At 39.0% G+C, this 23,678-nt stretch overlaps 1 protein-coding gene across 1 annotated transcript in view; it reads right to left on the reverse strand.

Moving 5' to 3' along the window:
- Positions 1-23,678, reverse strand: part of LOC134535123 (GRIP and coiled-coil domain-containing protein 2-like) — a 197,824-nt gene that overhangs the window by 162,433 nt on the left and 11,713 nt on the right. Inside the window, exons 3-4 of the mRNA XM_063374105.1 lie at positions 15,373-15,576; positions 5,124-5,279 (exon numbers count right to left, since the gene is read on the reverse strand). Coding sequence (XP_063230175.1) covers positions 5,124-5,279; positions 15,373-15,576 — 360 coding nt within the window. The remainder of the gene's footprint in view (positions 1-5,123; positions 5,280-15,372; positions 15,577-23,678) is intronic.

The raw sequence follows: 23,678 nt of genomic DNA on the forward strand, positions 1-23,678 counted from the left end.
GGACTTACTTGATAAGGATGTGATTGAGCCTTCAACTTCTAGTTATTCGTCACCTGCTTTCTTGGTTCCCAAAGGTCAAGGTCACCGCCTAGTTATCGACTATCGATTAGCCAATCAGAAGATAGACGTTGAACAAATTCCACTCCCTGACCTCAATTCAGCTTGTCATTGGTTTAGTAAGGCCAAATATTTTAGTGTTTTTGACCTAAATTCAGCTTACCACCAAATACCTTTAACTCCTCAATCCAAACACATCACCGGGTTCTGTGTACCCTGGAACCTATATCAGTATAAAGTAGTCCCTTTTGGAATAGCTACTGGCGCACAAGTCTTAACTCGCCTCCTTGATCAAGTTTTCGGCGATCTTAAATTTAAATTTGTATTCAACTACTTAGACGATGTTGTGGTCTATTCAGAGTCCTTTGAGGAACACATAACTCATTTGACTCAAGTCCTGGAACGATTACGCCATGCTGGCTTAACTGTAAACACAAAAAAGGTGAAATTCGCTGTCCCTGAAATCTCATTTTTGGGCCATATTATTTCAAGTAAAGGAGTAACGATTGATCCAAGCCGCACACAGGCTATCGTAGATTTTCAGCCGCCTAAAGACACTAAAGGCATTTCAAGATTTATTGGCATGGTTAATTTTTATTCCAAATTTATTCCTAATTTTGCGGAACAGGCAGCTCCACTCAACGCCCTGAGAAAGAAAAATTCAGCATTTAAGTGGGGCCCAGAACAGGACAAAGCATTTAATTACTTGAAACAGGCAATCATCAGCCCACCAGTGCTCCGAATGGCAGATTTTACTAAGCCATTTATTCTCCAAACCGATGCATCCAGCGTAGCTTTGGGAGTAGTATTGTCCCAAGACTTTGATGGACACAGACAACCGATTGCTTTCGCCTCGCGCACTCTGACTCATCAAGAAAAGAAGTCTTCATCTGTTTACGAACTCGAGTGCCTAGCTGTCGTTTTTGGAATAGATAAATTTAGGCAGTATCTTGAACACAAAGAGTTTTTGTTAGAAACCGATAATCAGGCCCTTGCTTGGCTTTTGGCCCACCCCAAACAATTAGGCAAACTTGACAGATGGATTGCAAAAATTTCATCACTAAAGTTCACCATTCGGCATATTCGAGGTTCACAAAATATAGTAGCTGATACCCTTTCTCGAATGTTAAAGAACCTCTCCAACTCTAATCTTCAGGAGGAACCTACGATTGCGTGTCAGGCACTTCTCACCGATTTCCCTTTAGCTTTCTCGGATTTGCAGAGTCATCAAAACTCAGACTCCTACCTATCACAAATTATTCAAGACATGAAATCAAATTCACCTCCAAAATACTATAAATTTTCAAAAGGACTGTTGTACAGGCGCACAAAACAAAGCAAAACATTCAAAATTGTCCTCCCTCAAAACCTAAGAGACATGGTATTTAGGTATTATCATACCTCACCGATTGGAGCACATCTGGGCACCTACAAAACAATTGAACGCATACGTCGCCATTTTAGCTGGGACGGAATGCACAAGGACATTGCTGAGAGAATAAAATTGTGCAAATTATGTGCACTGAGCAAACCCGCTCAGAAAACACGATTCGGATTCCTTACTTCTGATGTGGCCGAAAGACCAATGCAAAAATTATTTATAGATTTTGTGGGACCTTTCCCCCGATCTAAAATTGGACATTCCATGCTTCTTGTATGCATAGATGCCTTCTCCAAATTCGTCTGGCTCATTCCACTCAGGAGAGCTACAGCAGAAACTACAATAAGAGCATTGCAAAACAATATCTTCAAGATATCTGGTCTACCCTCTATTATTGTATCAGATAACGCATCCCTATTCACATCCAGACAATTCAAAAATATGTGCTTCTCACATGGCATTCAACATGTGACCACCTCCCCGTATTATCCACAGCCTTCTCATGCGGAACGTTTCAATCGGAACCTCCGGTCTGCTTTAATAGCATACCATGCGAACTCGCAGGATAAGTGGGATACCAACCTTGTATGGTTACAGATGGCATTTAATTATGCTCGTCATGAAGGACATAAAACAACACCATTCGAACTCATGTTCACTTACAGACCCAACAACCCGCTCTCAAATCTCTGGTCCTTAAATGATCTTCTGCCAGACGACCCTCGTGATATAAAGGAAGTTTGGAGGCGTGCTCAGAAAAATTTAAACCTGGCCCATGAAACCAGTAAGAAAAGGTACAATAAGGGACGTGCTGACAATCCCTATAGAATAAACGATTTGGTGTTGTGTAAATCACACACACAAAGCAAGGCGATCGATAAGATATCAGCCAAACTCGCCTACCGTTGGAGCGGTCCTTGGCAAATCCAACGTTTTCTAACACCAGTAACAGTCGCCTTAGCCGACCCCAGTTCTGGTGCCTTCTTTACTCGTGCGCATATTTCGCACCTGAAGAAAGTGCATCCTAACCTGAAGTAGGTGCCTCCTTCTTCCCTTTTTACTCCGAACCAAGGAGCTAAAGTCAAAATTCGGCATGCCTCACTCAACACGTGCTGTTGAGTCTGAACACAAATCCTAGGTCCTAGTTATAAGAAAAAAAACCATGGTACTAGTTTGTAAGAGTGCCGGCACAAATTGTAAGTGTATTAATGCAGTAAAGTTTACATGTATGTTAGGATAAGATGTCTAGATTAAAGTGGCGCCACTTAGTTCTTAAGTTTGTTTATGAAGTGTTATCATGTGTGTTAAGTATTAAGGAGACCGTTTATTGTTAGTAGTTTATGTTAGTCGATTCTGGTACAGGGTAAGTCGGTCAGTTCTCTTGACCTTTTGCTTACTTCTGGTCGCTTACCCTGGCTCCGCCTTTCAGCGGGGGAGTATGTGCCGCCAATTTAGATTTTCGGCCCTATTTTCAAAAATTTTCAATTTTTTTTAATCTGAATTTTACGTATTAAATTTGCGACTCAATTTAATTTTTCCCCCCTCAGTGTACACTCTCACCTAAAGTTTGTTATAGCAGTGGCCCTGCCAAGTTCCCAAGCCTAAGTCCCCCCCCCCCCCCCTAGCATTCTCGCCGACGCCTGCTAAACTCAGCAGGGCGATTCAAATTTTCCTCGCCTAGCCACACGCCTCCCGTCTGTCATTTCGATCCCCTCTCGTGACAGGAACTGCTGCCATCGACAATCTCTCACGACGAGCTCAGATCCGAGTAGCAGCATGACATGAGCACCTTTTGTCATGCGCGGCTCATGTCCCACCCGACGTTAGCATAACGTCTCGTCACGAACGGCCGTCGTTTCTCACAGACAGTGCAGTTTCCCCATCCCCCCCCCACCCCTCCATGTTTTCTCAGAAGCAGCCCGAGGACTCTGAACGGGCACTCTCCTGGACACGCCCCCCGCCCCCGCCCCGGGGCCATTTACTAGCGCCAAACGACTCACCCGTGCCATCTAGTGGCACTGTTTTGAACTAAATTACCCCCGAACGCCTGTAAGTAGGCTTCCCGCTCGTCTCGGAGCTGTCGGCTAACCCTTAGTTTCTCGTGTCACCTACCTAGAGAGCAGCACCACCCTCCCAACCTCTTGGAGTTCGGCTCCAACTTCGCGGAGCCCCCTGAAAATCGCCAGCCTTCTCCGGTGACCGGGAAGCTATTGCATCTCAACGACATTTTCGGCAATAAGTCCAGATCATGCTTGTGGTACAGTACTTTCTTATTTCTCCCGACCCCCTCGTCATGGCCAGTCTTCGGTGAACTTTTAATATTGTTAAAATAACAGAACTGATTTTACGAAGGTTTTATTATAAGACAAAAGACTACGCAAAAAATTATTATTAACCTCTGTCTATGTTTTTTTTTTCTCTAGAGGGGCCCCTGAATTAGTAAATTGAATCTGTCTAATATTATTATGTATTGAAATTGTAAAGTTATAATATGTTCGAAATTCAGAAAATACCAACCACAGAAATAGTTCTTTTAAAATTCTAACTTTAACAAATAAACAAGGGAATATGGCACAATCACCCATGTTGTTTTTTTTTTATCTAGTTGTTAATTCTTTTATTAATATTAACGATCCACAGTGTTCTCTAAGGTTTACTTGAGAAACACCATTTGGACATTCCGTTCCTCCCTTGTGCCCTCTGGATTTTTCAACGAACATTTGTGTGGCTATAAGCGGCTTCCAGGACTATAAATAAAGGTACTACCCAATGGTACAAGCACAAAGGGGGGTTCACCTTCATTCCACCAGTGATCCACGGGCAATGGTCACTGCTGGCCACCTTATTCTTTTTATTTTCAAATCCAGCACTAACAATTTGTTTTGAAAGTTGGTCAATGAGCGTGCTGAATGCCCAGCCTCAGAATACTGAGTGGTAAGTCATGAATTGTTTGTTGGGGAAGTGGAAATTTGGTTAGGGGGGGGGGGGGAGAGAGAGTGAGAGCGAGAGAGAGATCAGTTGAGGTCTTGTGGGAGAGGGCAAAGAGAAATGTCCCCTTCCTCTCCTTTCCCCTCTAATAACTCCAATATTTAAAACAAACAAAAATTAAAACTGGAGTAATAACAAAAAACATATATACTCTAGACTGAGCTGACCATTTGAATTCAGTACATTTTTTTTTCTTCTTGCAATAGCCTTTAAAGGAGCTTTTTTTTTTGTTTTGATATTTCGGACACCCCATTTAACTGGGAGGTATGTCATACCCCTTCCCCCAAAATTTGAACTTGGTTCCAACATTTAATAGAGGGGGAAAGGGGGGAGGGGAGAGATAACATGAACTAATAGATATACTAGCAGTTACAATTAGAAAGTATTTGACACTCATTTTTTATGAATTACCAAAAACGCTGACACAGCTGGCTTTTATTTATAAACAGGACGCTAAGCACCAATTTCCATATTTCTAACCTCAAAAATTCCATACAAACGTTCATCCCCTTTTTAACCTCCTTAGGGGATGAATTTTCAAAAATCCTTTCTTAGTGATCACTTACGTTATATAATAAACTCTTATTCAACATTGCATGCTTATAGACCCACTGTTTAAGCTGTGCATTGTCTTTCAATCAGTGTTATTGTTTTATTATGTAGATACACACACAGAAATAATTAAACTAGTGCTAACCATTTCGGGTTCGGTGAAAACGCAGTGGGAAACACCAGTCTTCTGAAGCTTGTTGAGTTGCAGATCCCTCTTGTCAGAATCTCTAGCTGGCACGCGAGGAGATGTTTTCTGTGGCAACCGCGCTGAAGATGGCCTCGGTATCTTCGTGTTGTTTTCCTACGAGGCGAACACAACACACAACCTTCAAACTCATCTTGTTCGGATGAATAGCGCGGAATTTCCGCTCTTGTTTAGAATTAAATTTACCAGTAATTAAGTCAGTTAAGCCAGCCCCACGTGATACCCATTTCCTTAGCAGTTTTTATACCTATTTTCTGTTAGCGTGCCTGCTCTCGTGTATTTAACGTTTCAGCACCCTTTCACGGGGTCTGTCTCTGCGTATAAAATTCTAGCACTAGTCAGTCATTGAGGAAATGTTTATTTGGTCGATTTTTGCAACAGGCACTGGCTGCTGAAGAAAAACTTTTTTTCCCATGCAAGGTTATTTCGTGAATTGCAAAGCAAGTCTGATGATTAGTGCAATGACTTACGTGTGGATGTCGGTATACCTGTATACAACTCATTTACTACCGTTAGTGACTCCACACATCGAAAGGCAAAATACTGTTATGAGAAGAAAGTCATTTGCTGGCCACGAGAGGCTGACTGCAGTGTTGAGGTTCCTTGCAACTGGCAGAAGCTGCAAGCACTTGGAACTAACGACAATTTATAAAAAACAGTAATATCTTAAACAGGTGCAGGGATTGCTTGAAGGTGTTTTCCACGTGATCTACCTCATTGTCTCGCTCCCAATACTTCGCACGTCTGCCTTTATCACTTGACTCTTGACTTTTAACTCTTCACAAACAAGGGTAACTTTTATATAATTCAATTAACTATATCAATAACACTGTAGAGCACTGGACGAATGTCAGCCATCTTCACTATCTTTAAAACAATATATTAATAATGATGTTCTTTATGTGAGCCACCCTCGTATGAAAACTGCTGTCTAAACGGATCGGAAAACGAAGCGACTGTCCACACGCACCAACTCCTCTGTGCTCTTCTCCGAGGTTTGAGCATTTATCTCAGTCTGTCCACGCGCTACGTTTTGCCCGCAACTTGAATTGAGCAGGTAAATCGTTGCTCATCTAGCGTTGCATGTTGGCTGGCCTTAAAGCCCACCCCACACGATGCCCATTTCCTGCTATACCTTGTGTTATTCCCATGGGTATAAAAGTTTATATAGCAGAAGAGAATAAAGAATTCCTAACTCCATACACACGATACCTAGAAGGCTAATAGAAAACCAGCCAACACAGTTGCCGACCAAAGCAAGAATATAGGGTTAGGAAATACATGTTGCTGTCAATTTGACCAAATACTGAAAAAAAATTAAAATTTCAGCTTTTTATTTTAAAAATCATGTAACCTAGTGAATGATATTTTTATACTTTATCGTTTTTACTTACAAAAATATAACAACGCTGGTTTAGTATTAAAACAAAAAGATTTTGATGTAAACGAGATTGAATTTACATTGATCTAGTAATATAAATTTTATATGATACAGGGGATTTTCGGTTTGCTTAAATGTATTTTATGTACCTATATATAATAAAGCATATTAAAGCATAAAAAAAATATTATTACATCAATCAGACTGTTCAGCTAGCTAATTCACAGTCCTAATAACTGTAATAGTAAACAAAATGCTACCCATTCGCATATTTTATAATTGTTACTTGATTACTAAATTGGTTTACTACTTTGAGAAATTGGAACTAACAATTTTTGTTACACAGTGAACCAAAGAAACACACATAATTCACATAATACACTTAAAAGTAAAGTAAAGGAAAACCAATTCGCATTTTCATTTAGGCTAAAAGTGTGGGTTTCTATGAAGTGTTAGAGTATTTATTAATAATTAATGGATATTCAATTCCTAATAAACGTAGAAATTTTAACTAGAGGATTATTTTTGTTTTAATTACTTATGAACATTGAATTTATTTTTATTTAAAGTAAAAATAAACGATGTAGGCCTACGTAGTATGAAATAATAAAACCAATGAACTGAGACATGTATTTGATGATATTAAAGTAAAAAATAAAATATTTTAATACATATTTGCTTAAAGCACAATATATATAATCCAGAATCTAATCTGTTATTTAAAAAAGTAAAAAAAAAAAAAAATAGAAGTGATCAAGTTTTGATCCACGTTGTAAACTATTCCTAGATCATCTTAACTGCACTCTTTGCCAATGCACTACAGGAGTTTCGTAATTACTAATAGAAACTAAGAGTAATTTGTACTGTAATTCAGTTTCATAACATAAATTAAAACTTCAGATTACTTTTTTTCCGTGACTATTTTAGGTTACTATAATACATTTTCATTGGCATAGGTACCATTAAGTTTCTATTGCTACACGTCGGTCCGCCATCTTGATGACTTCGTCTTGTGGGTATAGCAAAAAAAAAAAATAGAACCGCTGAGTGTATGTGGACGCTCTGCACAGTTTTAACTGCGCAGGTAGATCATTACTCAAAACGTTGCTTGTGGACCAACCTTAACGCATTGCACGCACGCGTTTGTTGGTGATTTGTGTTGCGCCCACCGAGACAAAATCGACATTATATTAGGCAGCAAGGTGAACAGCAAGACTTAAACGTATTACGAGCTGACCTGCAAGTTCCCACTAGAGGTACATCTGTCAACTCCTGCCTTTGTCTTACTGGCCACAGACAGGTACCACACACTCACGCCAATTTTAAACAGCGCCATACTTACAGCATCTGACTTCATCAAAATAAAACTGTTAGGTATTTATTCTTGTTACAAAGTTTTAAAGTCGTTTAACAGTCATGGTAAGGGGGGAAGGCAACCAATAAACTAAGTCAAGAGGGTGTTCCTTTCCAAAGTAAAAATCAATAAACAGAACCATAGAAAAATATTTTGTAACTTATCTTCACAGACTATTGTCAATTTAAAAAAAATGAATTTGTTTTTCCTTTTGTTATTGTTTAATATTGTATAGGAAGGACACTTATCATAAAAGAGGTTTAATTCCAAAAAATCCCCCTCCACTTTTTACCCTCTTTACAGTCTTGATCTGGAAAGGCACCACCTGCAAGCTAAACACACCATCCGCTACACCCAAGACAGAACGTTGCCTCCTGCTTCACCTCTCTGGGATGGGTCCTTATTATTCATTATGGTGAGCCCCCAAGTCCCACCACGCCAGGGTAGCTACCTTCGCAGCCATCATGGGCCATTTTGGCTTGCATGTTAGCAGCTAAGGGCCATTTTACGCTATTGGCAGCTGTGGTGGTAACATTTACAATCCAGTTAAACCAACCACGATTTGAGTTCCCTGTGTTCCTTGTGTTTATAGTTTCAAATACGCGGCCTCAGTTTTATCTCTTCAATAAAAGGTCCCACATAAAAGTCACCCATTTTGCACCTACTTACTTCTCAATAACAATTGCACACACAAAAACAAAAGTGAGTGAGACTTACAGTACTCGCTAGTGATGTGTAAACAGCTAACCTATTTAACGAGAAATTTCATGTGTTCTCATGTTGTAAATACACTTATAATACGAAACTCGGACTCTAAATTAAACGTAGAGTTCTTTAAAATAATGCCGAACGTGATACATATACGAAAAGTATTCATTTTAGGGAAAAAATTTAAATAATTTTCCTCTTTTTAAAACTAACTATAATTCGTTTTTAAAATATGGTAATAACCTAACCGAACCCAACGCAACCCAGGTTAGTTTACGCTAATTTTTAGTTACTTCCTACAATTTTTCTCAAATTCGGTGCATTTAATGTGCCTCGGGTGGTTTCGGAAAAGTTATGTTGCATTTCATGCGCTGGTTCATGCAAGGTTTCTGAAAATAACCAAAGATAAAGTTAGTGAGCTTGATGTGCTTCGCGTAGTTTCGCAACAGTTATAATCCAGTTCATGCCTAAGTTCAAGAATATGCCTATTTTTAAAATTATAACTATATTTTAAATTATATTTAAATATTTTAATGTATTTTTAGCATAAGTTGTTATATATGGTATGGATTAAGGTGCGCATGTTAAAAGTATACATATACAATATTATCATATATCTACTGTTTTATTTACAAAATTTACATTAAATAATTTTTATAGGATATGTATTTACATTATGGTACACATGAAAGGGCATAGAGTACAGTACTTACATACGTCATAAGATTATAAATATATTTATTTGAAATACTTTAAAAATGTATTTATACTATAATTTATTAAAGTCAAAACGAATAAAGACAGGGTTTGTATCGAAGACATACCAATAACATATGATTATAGTTAAATTAACTTACAAACATTTTAAAACCTATTTTAAAAGCAGTTGTTAATATATTTTAAAGGATAATGGGAGGGGCATAGTCTAAAAACATACCTATATCATTAGGTAATTTATTTATATTAACATTTTATTTAAAAACATATTGTTACGAGTGGAGAAAACGGGTTCGTAGGATAGCCCAATTAATTTGTATATAGTTTTATTAGTACTAATATTTACATTACTAATTAAAGCACGACACTTAATGCCTGTTCACAAATAACTGACAATTAAAAATGTATTTTCATTAATCGCTAAGAATCTGTCAAGTTCCACAGTCCGCACTCCTCACTGGAGCTAGGCTCAACAGTGGTTCGCCCCTTACCACGAACCTGTCCACACACAGTCTCGCGCCACTCAGTCTTACTCGCACGGTCCCGTCGCTCCGTGTCACGTCGCTTAAAGAGGGTCTCTAGTCGTTGAATTTTGGGTGGCCAGTTGCAGCATCTTCCACCTTCATTTTCCCGGAATAATTCATACGTTTCGTAGCGGCTGTAGCTTCCTTAATAATTTGTTACCACGATTCGGACACTCACGCCGGATGTCTTCTAGTTCTTTGCAGACGAAGAACCACTGTTGTCTCCTTGATCTCCGAAACTGCGATCCATTCAACAGCTTCCTTAGTGTCTCGAGTATAAGCTCTTCATAGTACTCGATCAGCCATTCACTTGGTGGTAAGGTTCTGTCACAGCCTATCTCCCTCTGATACTCTGTTTCTTGAGGCAATGAAGGAACCTTCAATTTCCAGGGCGAGGACAAGAGCATCGCAGCTCTTCTTGTGCAGGGCCAAACGAAGAGTTTGCTGAACCTCCGCATCTCTGAGTCCATTTATAAGCTAGCTGCTGGCGGAACTCTGTTGGTGCTTCTGGGCAGGCGAGGTGCACGAGTCACTCCATGTCGGTTTCGAATTCTTGGAGGGTTTTTGAAGATGACGTTGACGTGTCTTCGGGGCTGTTCCATACACCTCGCCCATGTGTCGGTCGCCATACCTCAGCTCAAGGGCCTCTACCAATACTCCATAGTCCTTCTGCTCTGTAATTGGTATGGTCTGCAGCAGCTCTAGTGGAGATCCTCGCAGGGCCAATAAGAGTGTCGTAGCCTTTTCTTCATCGTCCCAACTATTACTTCAGCAGCTGCCTCGAACTGTCGCCTGTAGACAGCCAATGCCGATTGGCCATCAAAGGTTAATGGCTTGAACTTTGGGTGATCAGTTGCGCTTTCCACCTTCACGTCTCCAAAAGAACTACTCAGTTTCGTAGAAGATGTAGCTTCCTTGATCATCCGACGGCACTCTTCAGTTACAGCTGATACTCGCTGTTCGGTGGCCTGCTCGAGTTGAGCTAGCTGTTGCGCCGTCAGTTCATGTTCTGCTAGATGTTGCTTCAAACACTCACTGCATTTGCCTTCCAACTGGATGCTGGTTTCATCTATCTTCTTCATTTCTTCTTGGTTCTTCTTGATGTCCTACATGTCTTCATAGCATTCTTCATCTCCTCTTGGCAGTTATTAATTTCTTCTTGGCAGTTATTCAGTTCATTCGTCATATCTTCTTGGTTATTATCAATTGACCCTCCATTTTATTGCTAATTTCCTCTTGGTCCTTTTTCAAATCCTCCTGGCCCCACTTCATTCCATTCATATCATTTTTCAACTCGGCTAGGAAAGCCATTACATTCTTAAGCTCGTCGGCATCCATCTTTCTTGTTCACATACATTACCAGTGTGTGACTATCACTACTGTCCTACGATCTTAAGTGTAATTTGACCTACGATCTAACCTAAACTTCTATTTAAAACTAATACTAACTTTATTACAACTACACTCAAAGAAATTACGGTTACTAACACTAAAATTTAATACCAAAAATCTAAATTCTATTTTTTTTCCATATTCATCTATTAACTATTCGTAAATTATTTAATTAGGGCTATCCCACTTCTGACACCAAAATGTTACGATCTATGTGGGGAAAACTGGGTTTGTAAGGGATAGTCCAATTTAAGTTTAATTAATTACTAATATTTACATTACTAATAAATAATTGTACTTAAAAATGTCACCCCTTATTGAACCACCAATTGGAAGAAGGGAATAACGCCACTTTTTGACATATTTAGTTTTCTACACTTTTACATTCTTTAGACGTAGCACTTAATTGTGAGTTCGAAGAAAGGAACTAAAACATTTCGCTTCGTATAGATTCATGCGGCCATAAAAATAGTTAGTTGGAAGAAGGAAACAAATACTTCCTTTATTCCCTTCTTCCAACTATCAACTATACGAGTATAGAAATAGTGTTTCTTTTTGCCCGTTTTTTTTCGATGGACAAAAACGCATCGCTATTGGTGGGGAACGCGATACTAGGGTTTGAGACTGCATTCGTTTAGCGTCGCGTCGTGGAGATTATTAAATCCATTACTTCTAACGACTTACTTGATTTTAAAAACTTATGGCAGCGATGTTTCAAGAAAAGCTGTAAGTCATTAGACAAGGCAACAACATTCAAGATTTCGCAATATAGAAACTTTGAGTATAGTTAAAGTAATAAAGGTTACTTGACATGTTCGGAATTCATTGATGGTTTCATTAAAGCTACATTTTTGCTCCAAAAACCTCCTACAAACCCGAAAATACCAGAAACTCTGGCATATGTTACCAAAATGTCCATTAATGAGAAAAAAATGAACGACATAAAAATATAATCCAATATATTCCTGACGAATTTAATGATTTTTACGATATTATTCTGACCTGGCCAACTACAAGATCTGAAGGTGAAGAAATAGATGAACAATATAGTGTCCTTACATTTTTTCTAATAAATAAATAGTTTTTGTTATTATATTGTTAATTATTTCAAATTACTTTGTATATTGTATATGATAAATTGGAAAAAGGGAATAAATCCAACACATATACATATATAAATGAATATTATATAGCCAGCTATATTGGTAAATAAATCAGAATTTATATTTTCTTCATTATCATTGATATCAAATGAGCCTATAAGTTGAAAGTAAAAAGTTATAAAGTTTTGTTTAATTATCTCCATTTGTATTGTTTGGATTTATTCCCTTCTTCCAATTGGTGGTTCAGTTAATGGCACTTAAAAATGTTAATTCGCAAGTCACTCAATGTCTGTTAATTTCCACAGTTCGCACTCCTCACTGGAGCCAGGCTCAACAGTGGTTCGCCCCTTACCTCGCGCCTGTCCACACACACAGTCTCGCACCACTCAGTCGCACCCTCTCGATCCTGTCACTCCGCGTCGCGCCACTTTCGAGGGGGTCTCTCACCCTCTTGACCGATGTCGCAGTTCCCTTCACTCGCGGAACTCTCCGGAATCTCGGAACTCCCTCGGAACTGCCACGGAGGTCGGCGTCGTCCTTTTATACTCGTGGCGCCCTTCTTGAACCGACGAGAGCTGCTGTGACGAGTCGCGTCATCCCAAGCCGAACCAACACCCGAAACATCGAGAATGACGATGCTTATTCACGCCACTCCACGCGGTGGCCTATGTAAGCTCGGAATTCCCAGGTCGTTAAAGGTGACAATAGCCCGAGGCGTGTGGGTGCGCGGGGAAATGGCGGAGAGATGGGAGTTAGCGAGGACCCTTGTTTTCCGGCCAGGCACTCGTGGCATGACTTTGATCAATGGACGGCGCGTGGCGTCAGTGGCCGTGCATGGCCGCCAGACTGCTCCGAACCTGGACCTCATCGCGGTCTGGTCTCTCGCGTTCGTTACAATACATACCTAGTATGAATAATACATACCAACTATAAAATAATTAAGTGTTCTGAGTTATGTAATAATATTTTTTAAATAAAAATATAAAAATATTCAATATTTTATTAAGCATAGTATCTATAATAAGTAATATGTTACAACAAAAAGTAAAAAAAAAATTCTAGTAATGAGGTCACATCAAAAATTACTCATTAAGCTAATCAACTGCGCGTTCTACCACTGTGCTATCGAGACCAATGGGGTTAAGGAAGGCGACTATGTATTATTAACAATGTAATGCCAGTTTTCTTACTTCTTTTAAAACGGGATTACTTTTTACTGTGACTATTTTAGTTTACTAACTATATTCCAGGTTAGTTACACTATCATGAAGTTTCATTTGGCACACAATACATTTATATTTGGTATGTACCCCAATGTTTACAAATATCTACACTGGGGTCCGCCATCTTTGAGTCACATTTCCGTTCATCGACTTCCACTCTATTTTCACGAAAGTACTCCTACCAAATGCCGTATACCGAGAGATAAGATGTTTACGTATCGAAAATGTAACTGAAGCTGTGACAGTGACCTTGTAGCAGGGAGTGACAGGGTTGGCAATACTGTCGTGAATGAAAGTTACGATACAGCACAGTGATATCAAGAAATGCTCAAACGCTGTGCATCGAGAGTCTCTGGTTTACAAGATGCAACGATTATAAACACGCACCACAATGAATTGAAAGCATAATTTTTTTACCCAACGTGACGTGGACAAGCCGGCGCCCCAGCGGAAGCGAACGTGAGGATGAAAGGGGCCTGAGAACGGTTAAAGATCTCAGAGCACACTCTGTAGCCCAAGGCTGGGGGCAGTGTGGTGTGGAGGTGCTGCAATTGTGGACATGGACTCGCTCCGAAAAGACTGAAAGTAAATGGAAAAGCAGCCGGGATGGAGAGAGAATGGTGGTCAAATCTTTACGAAAGGCGCGAAGAGTTAAATTTGAACAAATCTTGGAAGTAAAATAAGTAGACTGTGAGTTAGCTAGAAAATGTAAACAACATATGTCCAAGGCGCAAATCTTTAGGATTCCCAAGGGGGGCCCACGGACTTTTCGGCTAAAGGTTTTGCATGTGGTGGTAATCCGCACAAGTTATCTCACTAGACTTGCAATAAGCTTAAAACTTTATAATAATAAAAAAAAATCCTTAAAACGCAGTTTTGGCATTATCATACCAATTTCACAGATACAATTGCTTCCACAGTGAGATTTTTTTTTTAAAACTACAAGTTGTTTTGGGGGAGGGGGGATTTGGGAATTGAATTCAGGTTTGCTTGACATTAGTTAATTGAGCACTGAAAAGTAACCAGGGATTTAGCGACCAAAAGGGTAACACGTTAACCTGCAAGAGAATATGCCCGTGCATTGGAAGTTATCATAGGCGTGTCTATCTGGATATGCACAGGACCATCACTAGGACTGACTGGTAATGACAAAAATGTCCTCTCACGTGGTTTACGAACCCGTGGAGTGAAGATAGAAGTAGAGTGTGGGCGAGACTGCACAGTGCCGAAACGATAATCAAACTTATGAAAACTTCTACCGCTGCTGATTTAAACTTTCCGCCATTTCTGTAGCTAGCTGCTCCTTTCAAAATAATATTTTTCCAAATTTCCCTATGATGAAACAAAACTGAGATCGACACTGATAAATTACCGTCTTCAAACTCTTTCACAGGCGACTGCCTTTCACTAATTTGTAAATTACCGGAGGCCAATTATTAAACCGAGTTTATACTATTGTAGTAATACAATGATATGTTTGTGTTTAACATTTTTATTGGTTGTACTTTTACCTTTTATGAATAAGCTGGTACCGTTTTTTTTTTTTGCTTGTAAGTTATACCGCACTAAGAGGAACATAAGATTCAGTGTTCTTGAATGATGCAGCTATGTTGGTACTTGGTCATGCTATTTAATAAATCAAGTGGTTGGCATCTGGTTCCTGTGTGTAGGACTGCCCATTACCAGGACTCTAGCCACGTCTGTGTCTACAATCCCAACTTAAAAAGATAATCAAAGTGCAGAACAATCTCTAAATGCTTTGTAAATGTCCCCAAGCTCCATCTTACCTTCGAGACATCGACCTTCATGCCTTTAGCAAGACTTGTGGTCTGGTTTCCGGCGCCCGCCTTGTTTGCGTTCACGTCTCCGGCAGGGGCTCCACGTGTCTGGGGGTTGCTGGCCGCCTTATCAGCGACCTCCGGCTCCGCGGCACTGCTTGCGACCCCCTGGTTCCTGCTGCCCGCTCGACTCGTCCTGGTCTTCTCGCGATCCTGAGAGCCGAAACACCTACGTCATGACAACCGACAACATTTTGTAACATCTGACGTCAGCTTGTTCTTCGTGAAATTGCGCATACAGCACAAGACGTAAAAGATAAAAAAAGAGGAGGGGAGGAGGAGTTTTCGGAATTCAGCTAATCTAATGACAAATCCTATAATTGTTATTCCTACGACTTCTTACAGATGATTTAACATATCCCATTGCCAGTTTGCACTGTACGTCATAAAGAAAAAAAAACGGAAAACGTACCAAAAAAGACGAGATCACAGACACACAGAAAAAGGGCCAAAATCTGCCTATGTTAAATGTTACATGTAAAGACAGCGCAGAGAATTCTGTAAAAGGTACTATTCACAGCACAGGTCGTCTGTTTGTGCCTGATGACGGGAACAGATCGCAGTTCCCAAAACGTCGCAACTGTTCTTAGCAAGCCTACTGTGTTTGTCTGTGCTGTCGTCGTTGTGTTGTCAGAATACCTGTTTAATATTCACAACCGGGTCGTTGTTAAGTTTTCATCGCTGGGTTCGCATGTTCGTCGTTGTATTGTTGGTGTATTGTCCAGATTATCTGTTCAGTATAGTCGTTGGGTTCCTTTGCCTGTAAATGTGTTGTACAAATTTGTGTTTTTTATGTGTTTAATGTTTTTGTTGCAACTGTTGTTGTCAGCCCACTCACTGCGTTCGTCCGTGCTTTAATATTGTTTTAATTAACTCCTTACATAGAATTCTCTGTGCTGCCTTTAAATTTAACATTTGATATCGACTGATTTTAGACTTTTTTCTGCGAGTTTGTGTATTAATATTTTGGTCAGTTCTTCAGATTTTTTTATGGCGTACAATGCAAACTAGCAATGGCGTATGTGCAAATATGATTTAAATCAATCTTCCCCATTGCAATTATCGTTCATAGAACCTTAGGCACGTTTGTATTGATTTGATTACTCTATATATACACAAACTTGCGTCAGGCCTAAATTTACTTTGATAGGCCCTTTGTACCGACTGCTTATAGCTCAGTCACTATGTGAAATTAAAATGTTATATAAAGAAGACATTATTAATATAATTATTATTATCTGGACATACTCAAGGAAAGGCTAAGGCCGGGTTCATAAATTACAAATTACGCAAGGTGCGCAACGTCGCAACAACGCAACACGCAACCAACGTAAGAAATATCGGTCGTTTATAAGGCACGGAAGACGTCACTAACCTTTTATAACTTGAAATTGTTCAACAGTAGAAAAATAATTTACTCCTCTGAATTATTTTGATAGTTCATGTTTATACTAAAAATATGTACTTTTACAGAGAAAATCCTTGGAAACTCATTTGCCAATGATATCACTTGTATAAATTCAAGGCAGAGCTTTGCAAAAAATTAAATGATACAAGGGTCTGCTTACAGTTTTACAAGTGATATCCTTGGAAACATAGTTTCCAAATATATTCCTTGTAAAAGTCCAAAACTTTTTTGAACGTATGAAAAAAAACTTATGAAAATTTCAATAATTGCATTTAAGTGTTCTTTCTTTCACTGAACGAAAGTTTAAAAAGTGCAAACGGTGCTGATTTAGTAGCAGAAATTCACGAATTAAATGTAACTCCAAATAAAATGTCATGTCTCATTAGGTAAAAAATCCTTCATGCAGAGAGCGGTTTCTCAGAATAGACAGAAGCACTTGAAGAAACCATAGACATAATCAGGATCACACGGAGAAAACCATCATCATATTGACAAGAATAATCAGGAGCAAACGTATTGACAAGAATGATCGGGAGCACACGGAGAAAACCATCACAATTTTTTTGATATCATAAAATAACAGAAAAAAATATTTAATAAATAAAAATAAATAAAAAATTTAAAATGAAAAAAAATTACAAAAATACATAAACAGATTCTGCTAGCTTGTGAACTTCTCATTGATGAGCCAAGAGATCTAGTATAAGCCAGAATATTATGTATTTTTGTATTGAGCAATTATTTTTACCAGGTGGATTCAAAAAATAAACAACCATTACTCAGTCAAATAATATGCTTGGAGACAAACTGCATTGAACTTGGTGACTAAGACAGGTAATTTTATTCAGATACTCAGTCAAATAATACATATACCATGAGACATCTGTGAAGCACTAACATGCAAGGCGAACTTCCTTCTCCTTGGTGTCTAGCGAAGCCATCCTTCTTTTGCAATCGTTAGTGAGCATCCCGCATCCCACATAAAAGAACTAAATAATATTTACCTGTAAGCAACATGTGGTGTCATCTGTTGACAATAATCGACACTACTTTAAACAGGTTATTTTGCATGAGATAAATTAACTCTCACCACTGAATGGTGAAGCTTCGTAGTCATGATACCTTGGAGCCTCGTAGACTTGTAGCTATGTAACCAAGTAGCCTTGAAATCACGTAACCTTGTGTTCTGGAAGCTTCGTAGTATTGTAGCCTCGCGATCACGTAACCATGAAGACTTGCAATCGCATAGTCTTGTAACCACATGGTTCGTAGTCACGTAGTCATTATGCCTTGGAGACTCGTAGACGTGTAGCTACGTAACCAAGTATCCTTGTAATCTTATAACATAATGCAGTTTGAGCAGTTGGAGCAAAAGAGAAAATTCCGTCGAAGACAGATGTCACAATTGGAGCCAAGTAGACTTGAAGCTTCGTAGTCAAGTACTCATGTAGACTTGTAGTCCTGTATCCTCGCAGTCTCGTAAACATGTGTTCTAGAAGCTTCGTAGCTCTGTAGCCTCGCAGTTTCGTAAACTTGAAGACTCGTAGCCTTGTGGCCTCATAGTCTCTTACACTCGTAGCATTCTAGCCAAATATCATTGGAGCTGTTGAAGCAAAAGGCAGTTGGAGCCAATGACTGTTGGAGCCAATGATTTTTGGAGCCAAAAGACTGTTGGAGTCAATGACTGATGGAGCCAATGACTATTGGAGCCAATGACTATGGAACTAAAAACTGATGGATTCATAGACTGATGGAGACATTATATCCTAACTTAACATTGACGACTGTATCCAACCGAGTTGAATGTACATGAGAATGTACCTCCTTTTCGTGAAATGAGCTTTCGTTTTGTAGAATGTGCTTCCTTTTGATTGACGGTGCGTCCAAAATGTGCTTCCTTTTTGTTGATTGAGCTTTCATAACTGCCTTTATGATTATGCTTCCGAAATGTGCTGCCTTTTTGTTGATGGTGCTTCCAAATGTGCTTCCTTTTTTGATTGTGCTTCCAAATGTACTACCTTTTGTTGATGGTGCTTCCAAATTTGCTGTCTTTTTGTTGATGGTGCTTCCAAAATGTTCTGCCTTTTTGATTGTGCTTCTAAAATGTGCTGCCTTTTTGATTGTGCTTCCTTTTTCGTTGAGTGAGCTTTTATTTTTTATGTTGATTTGACTCTAGTATTATAGTAAATGGATCTGGATTTGACTAGCGTATTATTCCATCCGGTGCATGTATATAAGCGAGTCCTAGACGGCAGGTCGCTCAGTTTGTTACTGTCGTCGACGGTGTAAGGATCACCTAGTTTGTTTCTTCTGGTGCATAAGTCGCGTAATTACCTGTTATTGTGAACTCGATGGTATCTTAACCGTCTTTAACGTCGAACTCGATGGAGGTTGTACCATCGTCTATGGGAACCCTGACGTCAGCGACGACGAAGAAGGTGCAGATCCCGTTGGCAACGACGACGTCAACATTGGAGGAGACTTCATCAGTCGTGGTACCACCAGCAGAAGAGAGCTTAATGACTACAGAGCTGACTGCGCAGGAAACCATGATGAACGGAGTTTCGCCCTAGATGGAGACTTCAATGGCTGTTGAATCGACAACAACTAACGAACATCGGCGCCGATACTGTGACAAGATTTTATCAAACAACAGCAATGTACGTCGACACGAGAAGAGAGAATGTGCTAAGAACCTTTATCGAAAAATGTTTGGCTGTGAGAAATGTCGCAAGCAATTTACAAGAAATGCTAATTTGCAGCAACACTTGGAGACATGCAAAGGACCTGTTGCGCGCCAGAAAGTAATGGTTTCTATACAACAGCGAATGATTGATGTGCATAAGAGTATGCCTGAAAATTGTACAACTGCAGCAACGTCAGTATCTGGATCGTGTCTGAAAGGCTCGTCTTCATCACCGCGGTATCCTTGCAGCTACTGCGATATGACGTTTGCATTTGCTCATGATGTACGGATACATGAGAGTAGTAAATGTACGAAGAATCCTTCTCGCATGAGGTTTCGCTGTGATGAGTGTCATGAATGGTTTACTCGAATTGATAATTTGCGTCGACATGCGAAAAACTGTAAAGGTGAAGTCTGTGCGCCTACTGCTGAACTACCTGCAGAAATTTCGTCTCCTCGCTTTAGATTGGAGACTCGAAAGCGTACAAGCAAAAAAAAAACAGATGCGCAGCAACCGATTGCTATGGCATCTGGACATGGAACTTAACCTACTACTAAACCTAAGACTGTGATCGGTGCTCTACAGGTGAATGATAATTGCTTCTACTTGGCGCAGTCTGCATTTCGTGGAACATTGAAAGACTAGTATTATCTAAATACGCTTAGTGAGTCGAAAGACATTTGTAATTTTCTTAAAGATATCAGACAGAACATAATCAATCAGCTTACTTATGACGTAGCTACAAACAGACCTTTGAAATATAACTTGTGGTTGGACTGTATATATGGAAAGCCATATCCGTTCGATGTCAAAGTGAAGAAGTGTGCATTCAAGACATCGGCTGCAGTAATTTACAGTTCTAACGATGTGAAGCAAACTGTTAAACACGGTATCCAGAAACTCTGTCAAGAAGAGGACTATGTTAGTAAAGGTTCTGGTTTTTCTCTGTCTAGTATAAACCGATTGGAGCTAAGAATTAGTCATTTAGTGCCTATGCAGGGCTAAATGATTATAAGAGTGCTGGCTTTCGCAAGTGATGATGTAGTAGAATAGAAATTATGTAATAAATATTATGTTTGTAAAAGAACTTGCGGTGTCTTATTTCTCGAACCTTACACTTTTCTGGTATTTAAATTAAATTTATATTTAGATTCGTCCATAGAACGAACCAAGTATCGATTCAATATGTAAAGTAATGTGATTTTTTCGGTGAATTTTGGAATCTTTCCCGAATTTCTAGGTCAATAAATACAGCCACCATGAGGGAAGGATTGTACGTCATTTTTATTTATTTGTACTCATCGGGTTCGAACCGGGGACTCCGAGCACCATGTCGAAAAAGTATGTTTATTAAATATTTTTTATTAAAATTTGATTAATTGGATTTTTTTATAAATTTTAAAATATTTTTCATTGAAATCGGATTGTAAATAAAGATTTTCAAGTGGGCGGCCGTAACGGAAATTGCAACGGTGACGTCATTATCCAAGATGACATAATCCATGATGACGTCAGAGGCTGTAGGCCTAGATATGGATGCTTGAGCCTCTACATGGACCAGGTGTTCTTTCTAAGGCAAAATGACTTTTGAGGTTTTTCGAAATCCTAATTTTTAATTGTGGAATTTTTTGAGATTTTTTGGCGGAATTTTAGCCAAAAAAAAAAATGGAAATTTTGGCGAATTTTGGGAATTTGGGGCTATTTTTGGCTAAATTTGGCTAATTTTGAAGGTCAAGGTCAAGATCAAGGCCAAGGCCATCCAAGATGGCCGCCGTGACGTCAGGATCTCAGATGGCGGTCGGCACCTCACCCTGGAGCCTGGCACAGGAGATCCTTTTATATAATTATATACTACTGCCTTGCCTAACTGAAGAATGATGCATTAAAGAGCTTTAACTGTATTTGACTATAAGTTTTTAAGCTATAGCAGTGTGAAAATGGTTAATTTGGTCATTTGGAAGGACTTCGAATAAATGTTTACCGAACGACAATGCAACTGCACTCAGCAGTCAAATGTAAACAAAAACGTGTACTTCAGACACTCAAAGTAGTGTAGTAAAGTATGTCCGGCTACTGTTTCACATATCGTGTGTTTGTTTATATACCTTATTTAATTTTCAGTGTGGTAAATTTCTTGATATCCAAGTGGAAATATTTCGGGCTTGTTTTGAAGAAACATTTTTACCTTGGTAAACAGTCCACGGAAATAGCACTTTGAAGTTTAGTATTAATTTTGATATTGGCATGGCTCAATCACTATTTCCTTGTTCATGCACATTTAGAGCCCAACCATTACATTTTTTCTGGTTTTCCATGATTATATGTATAGCTTTGTATTACGTGGCATATTTTTGTTGCCAGTGTAACGAATGTAGGGAGAGAGTCAAAAGCCTCTGACGATTGCTATTTGGAAGCACTCAAGTTTGAAGTTCAAAGGAATAACTTCTGTTTGTAACGAGTCTGATGTCTGATATTGAATAATCTTGCTTCTACATGGTATTTGTAATAAATCATTCTCTGCACTTAGTCTCTCGCATTATCACTTATCCATAACACCGTTTCATTCACGAATTTACTCCTACCAAATGACGTATACCAAGAGCTAAGATGTTACACATAAAAAACCTAAAGACTGTAAACTTTACTGTAGCCAAAACTGTATAGGTGACATGTACGTATCACATTACTTGTAAGGTTTTCTATGAATTCTGTTATAAACTGATTTGTCATTTGCGTTCTATCAGGGTAAACCCAAGCATACTCCCCTGTGAAATACCCTTTCTCTCTTTTTTTTTTGTGTCTCGTTTTCTCTCTTTCTTACTCTTTCTTTCTCTTTCGCTCGAGTTTTGGAGCCCAGCGAAGACGACATAAAGTCCTTTCACTTTTCGTTCAAGGTCTGTCTCGCACGCCAAGTTGGTTGCTTTATTTTCTTATCATCAATATGTATTAAGGGATTTCGCTGCAATTTTATTTCTATAACGTTTTAAATTTTTTTTTTGGTCATGAATTTTTTCACCAAAATGTTATATTTAGAGCTGTAAAAAGGTAACCGAAGTGATTACAAGTAGTATAGTTTGGGGGCGCCGGGGACACGGCTTCTGGCTGAGGATTGAAGATTGTTTACATTGTGACGTCACGGCGGCCATCTTGGAGGAGTGTAACGGGACATAGCGTAACGGGACAAGTTTGACCTTGACCTTTGACCCTCAAAATTCGCCAAAATTGGGCAAAAATTGCCCAAAATTCCTTAAAATTCGTCAAAATTTACATTTCTGTGAAAAAAATTCCGCCAAAAATTCTCAAAAAATTCCCCAATCCAAAAATTAGAATTTTCAAAATCCTCAAAAGTCGTTTTGCCCTAGAAAGAACCCAAATTCCTAAAAGCGGCTTAAAACTCCTAAGAGCTAGCCGCTCTAAGCCGCCGAGGTCATGACCTTGAAAACTAGGATGCCATGACAGCCATATTGGATGATGACGTCACCGTTGCAATTTCCGTTACGGCCGCCATCTTTAAAATCTTTATTTATTATCTGATTTTAATGAATATTTTTTAAATTTATAAAAAAATTCAATCAATAAAAATTTAATAAAAAATATTTAAAAATCATACATTAACGACACGGAGCTCGGAGTCCTCAGTTCGAACCCGACGAGCGCAAAAAAAATAAAAATGGCGTCCGATCCTTCCCCCGTGGTGACTTTTGGCAGACTGACTCCCACCACTTTTCTTAAAGCATATATATCGTCACCTAGTATGACGTTATGTCCGCCATCTTGTCTTCGTTGCTGGAGACCACCATCTTGTTTTCGTCGGTGAGAGCGCGCTGACATCATGTTAGTTTAGTTCTTATCCGCTAGAGTGCAGTAATCATTTATTACTGTAACACCCGTCATCTTGAAATTTGGCCGCCATCTTTAAAATCCGTAATTATTTAGCTAGAAATTCGAGAAAAGTTCCAAAATTCATTAAATAAATCACTCATTAACTTACATATCGATTCGATCCGCTCCTGTTCTCGGTTCGATACCCGAACGATGCAATAATGTTTAATTTTATGTCAAAAATAATAATTGCAATAAACCATGTTCAACATATTTAAATAGACTCTAAATCCTCTACTACCATCATCCTATCAGACATCAAGACCACCATATTGGAA

This window comes from Bacillus rossius, chromosome 1 (genome assembly GCF_032445375.1).
Source record: "Bacillus rossius redtenbacheri isolate Brsri chromosome 1, Brsri_v3, whole genome shotgun sequence".
NCBI lineage: Eukaryota > Metazoa > Arthropoda > Insecta > Phasmatodea > Bacillidae > Bacillus > Bacillus rossius.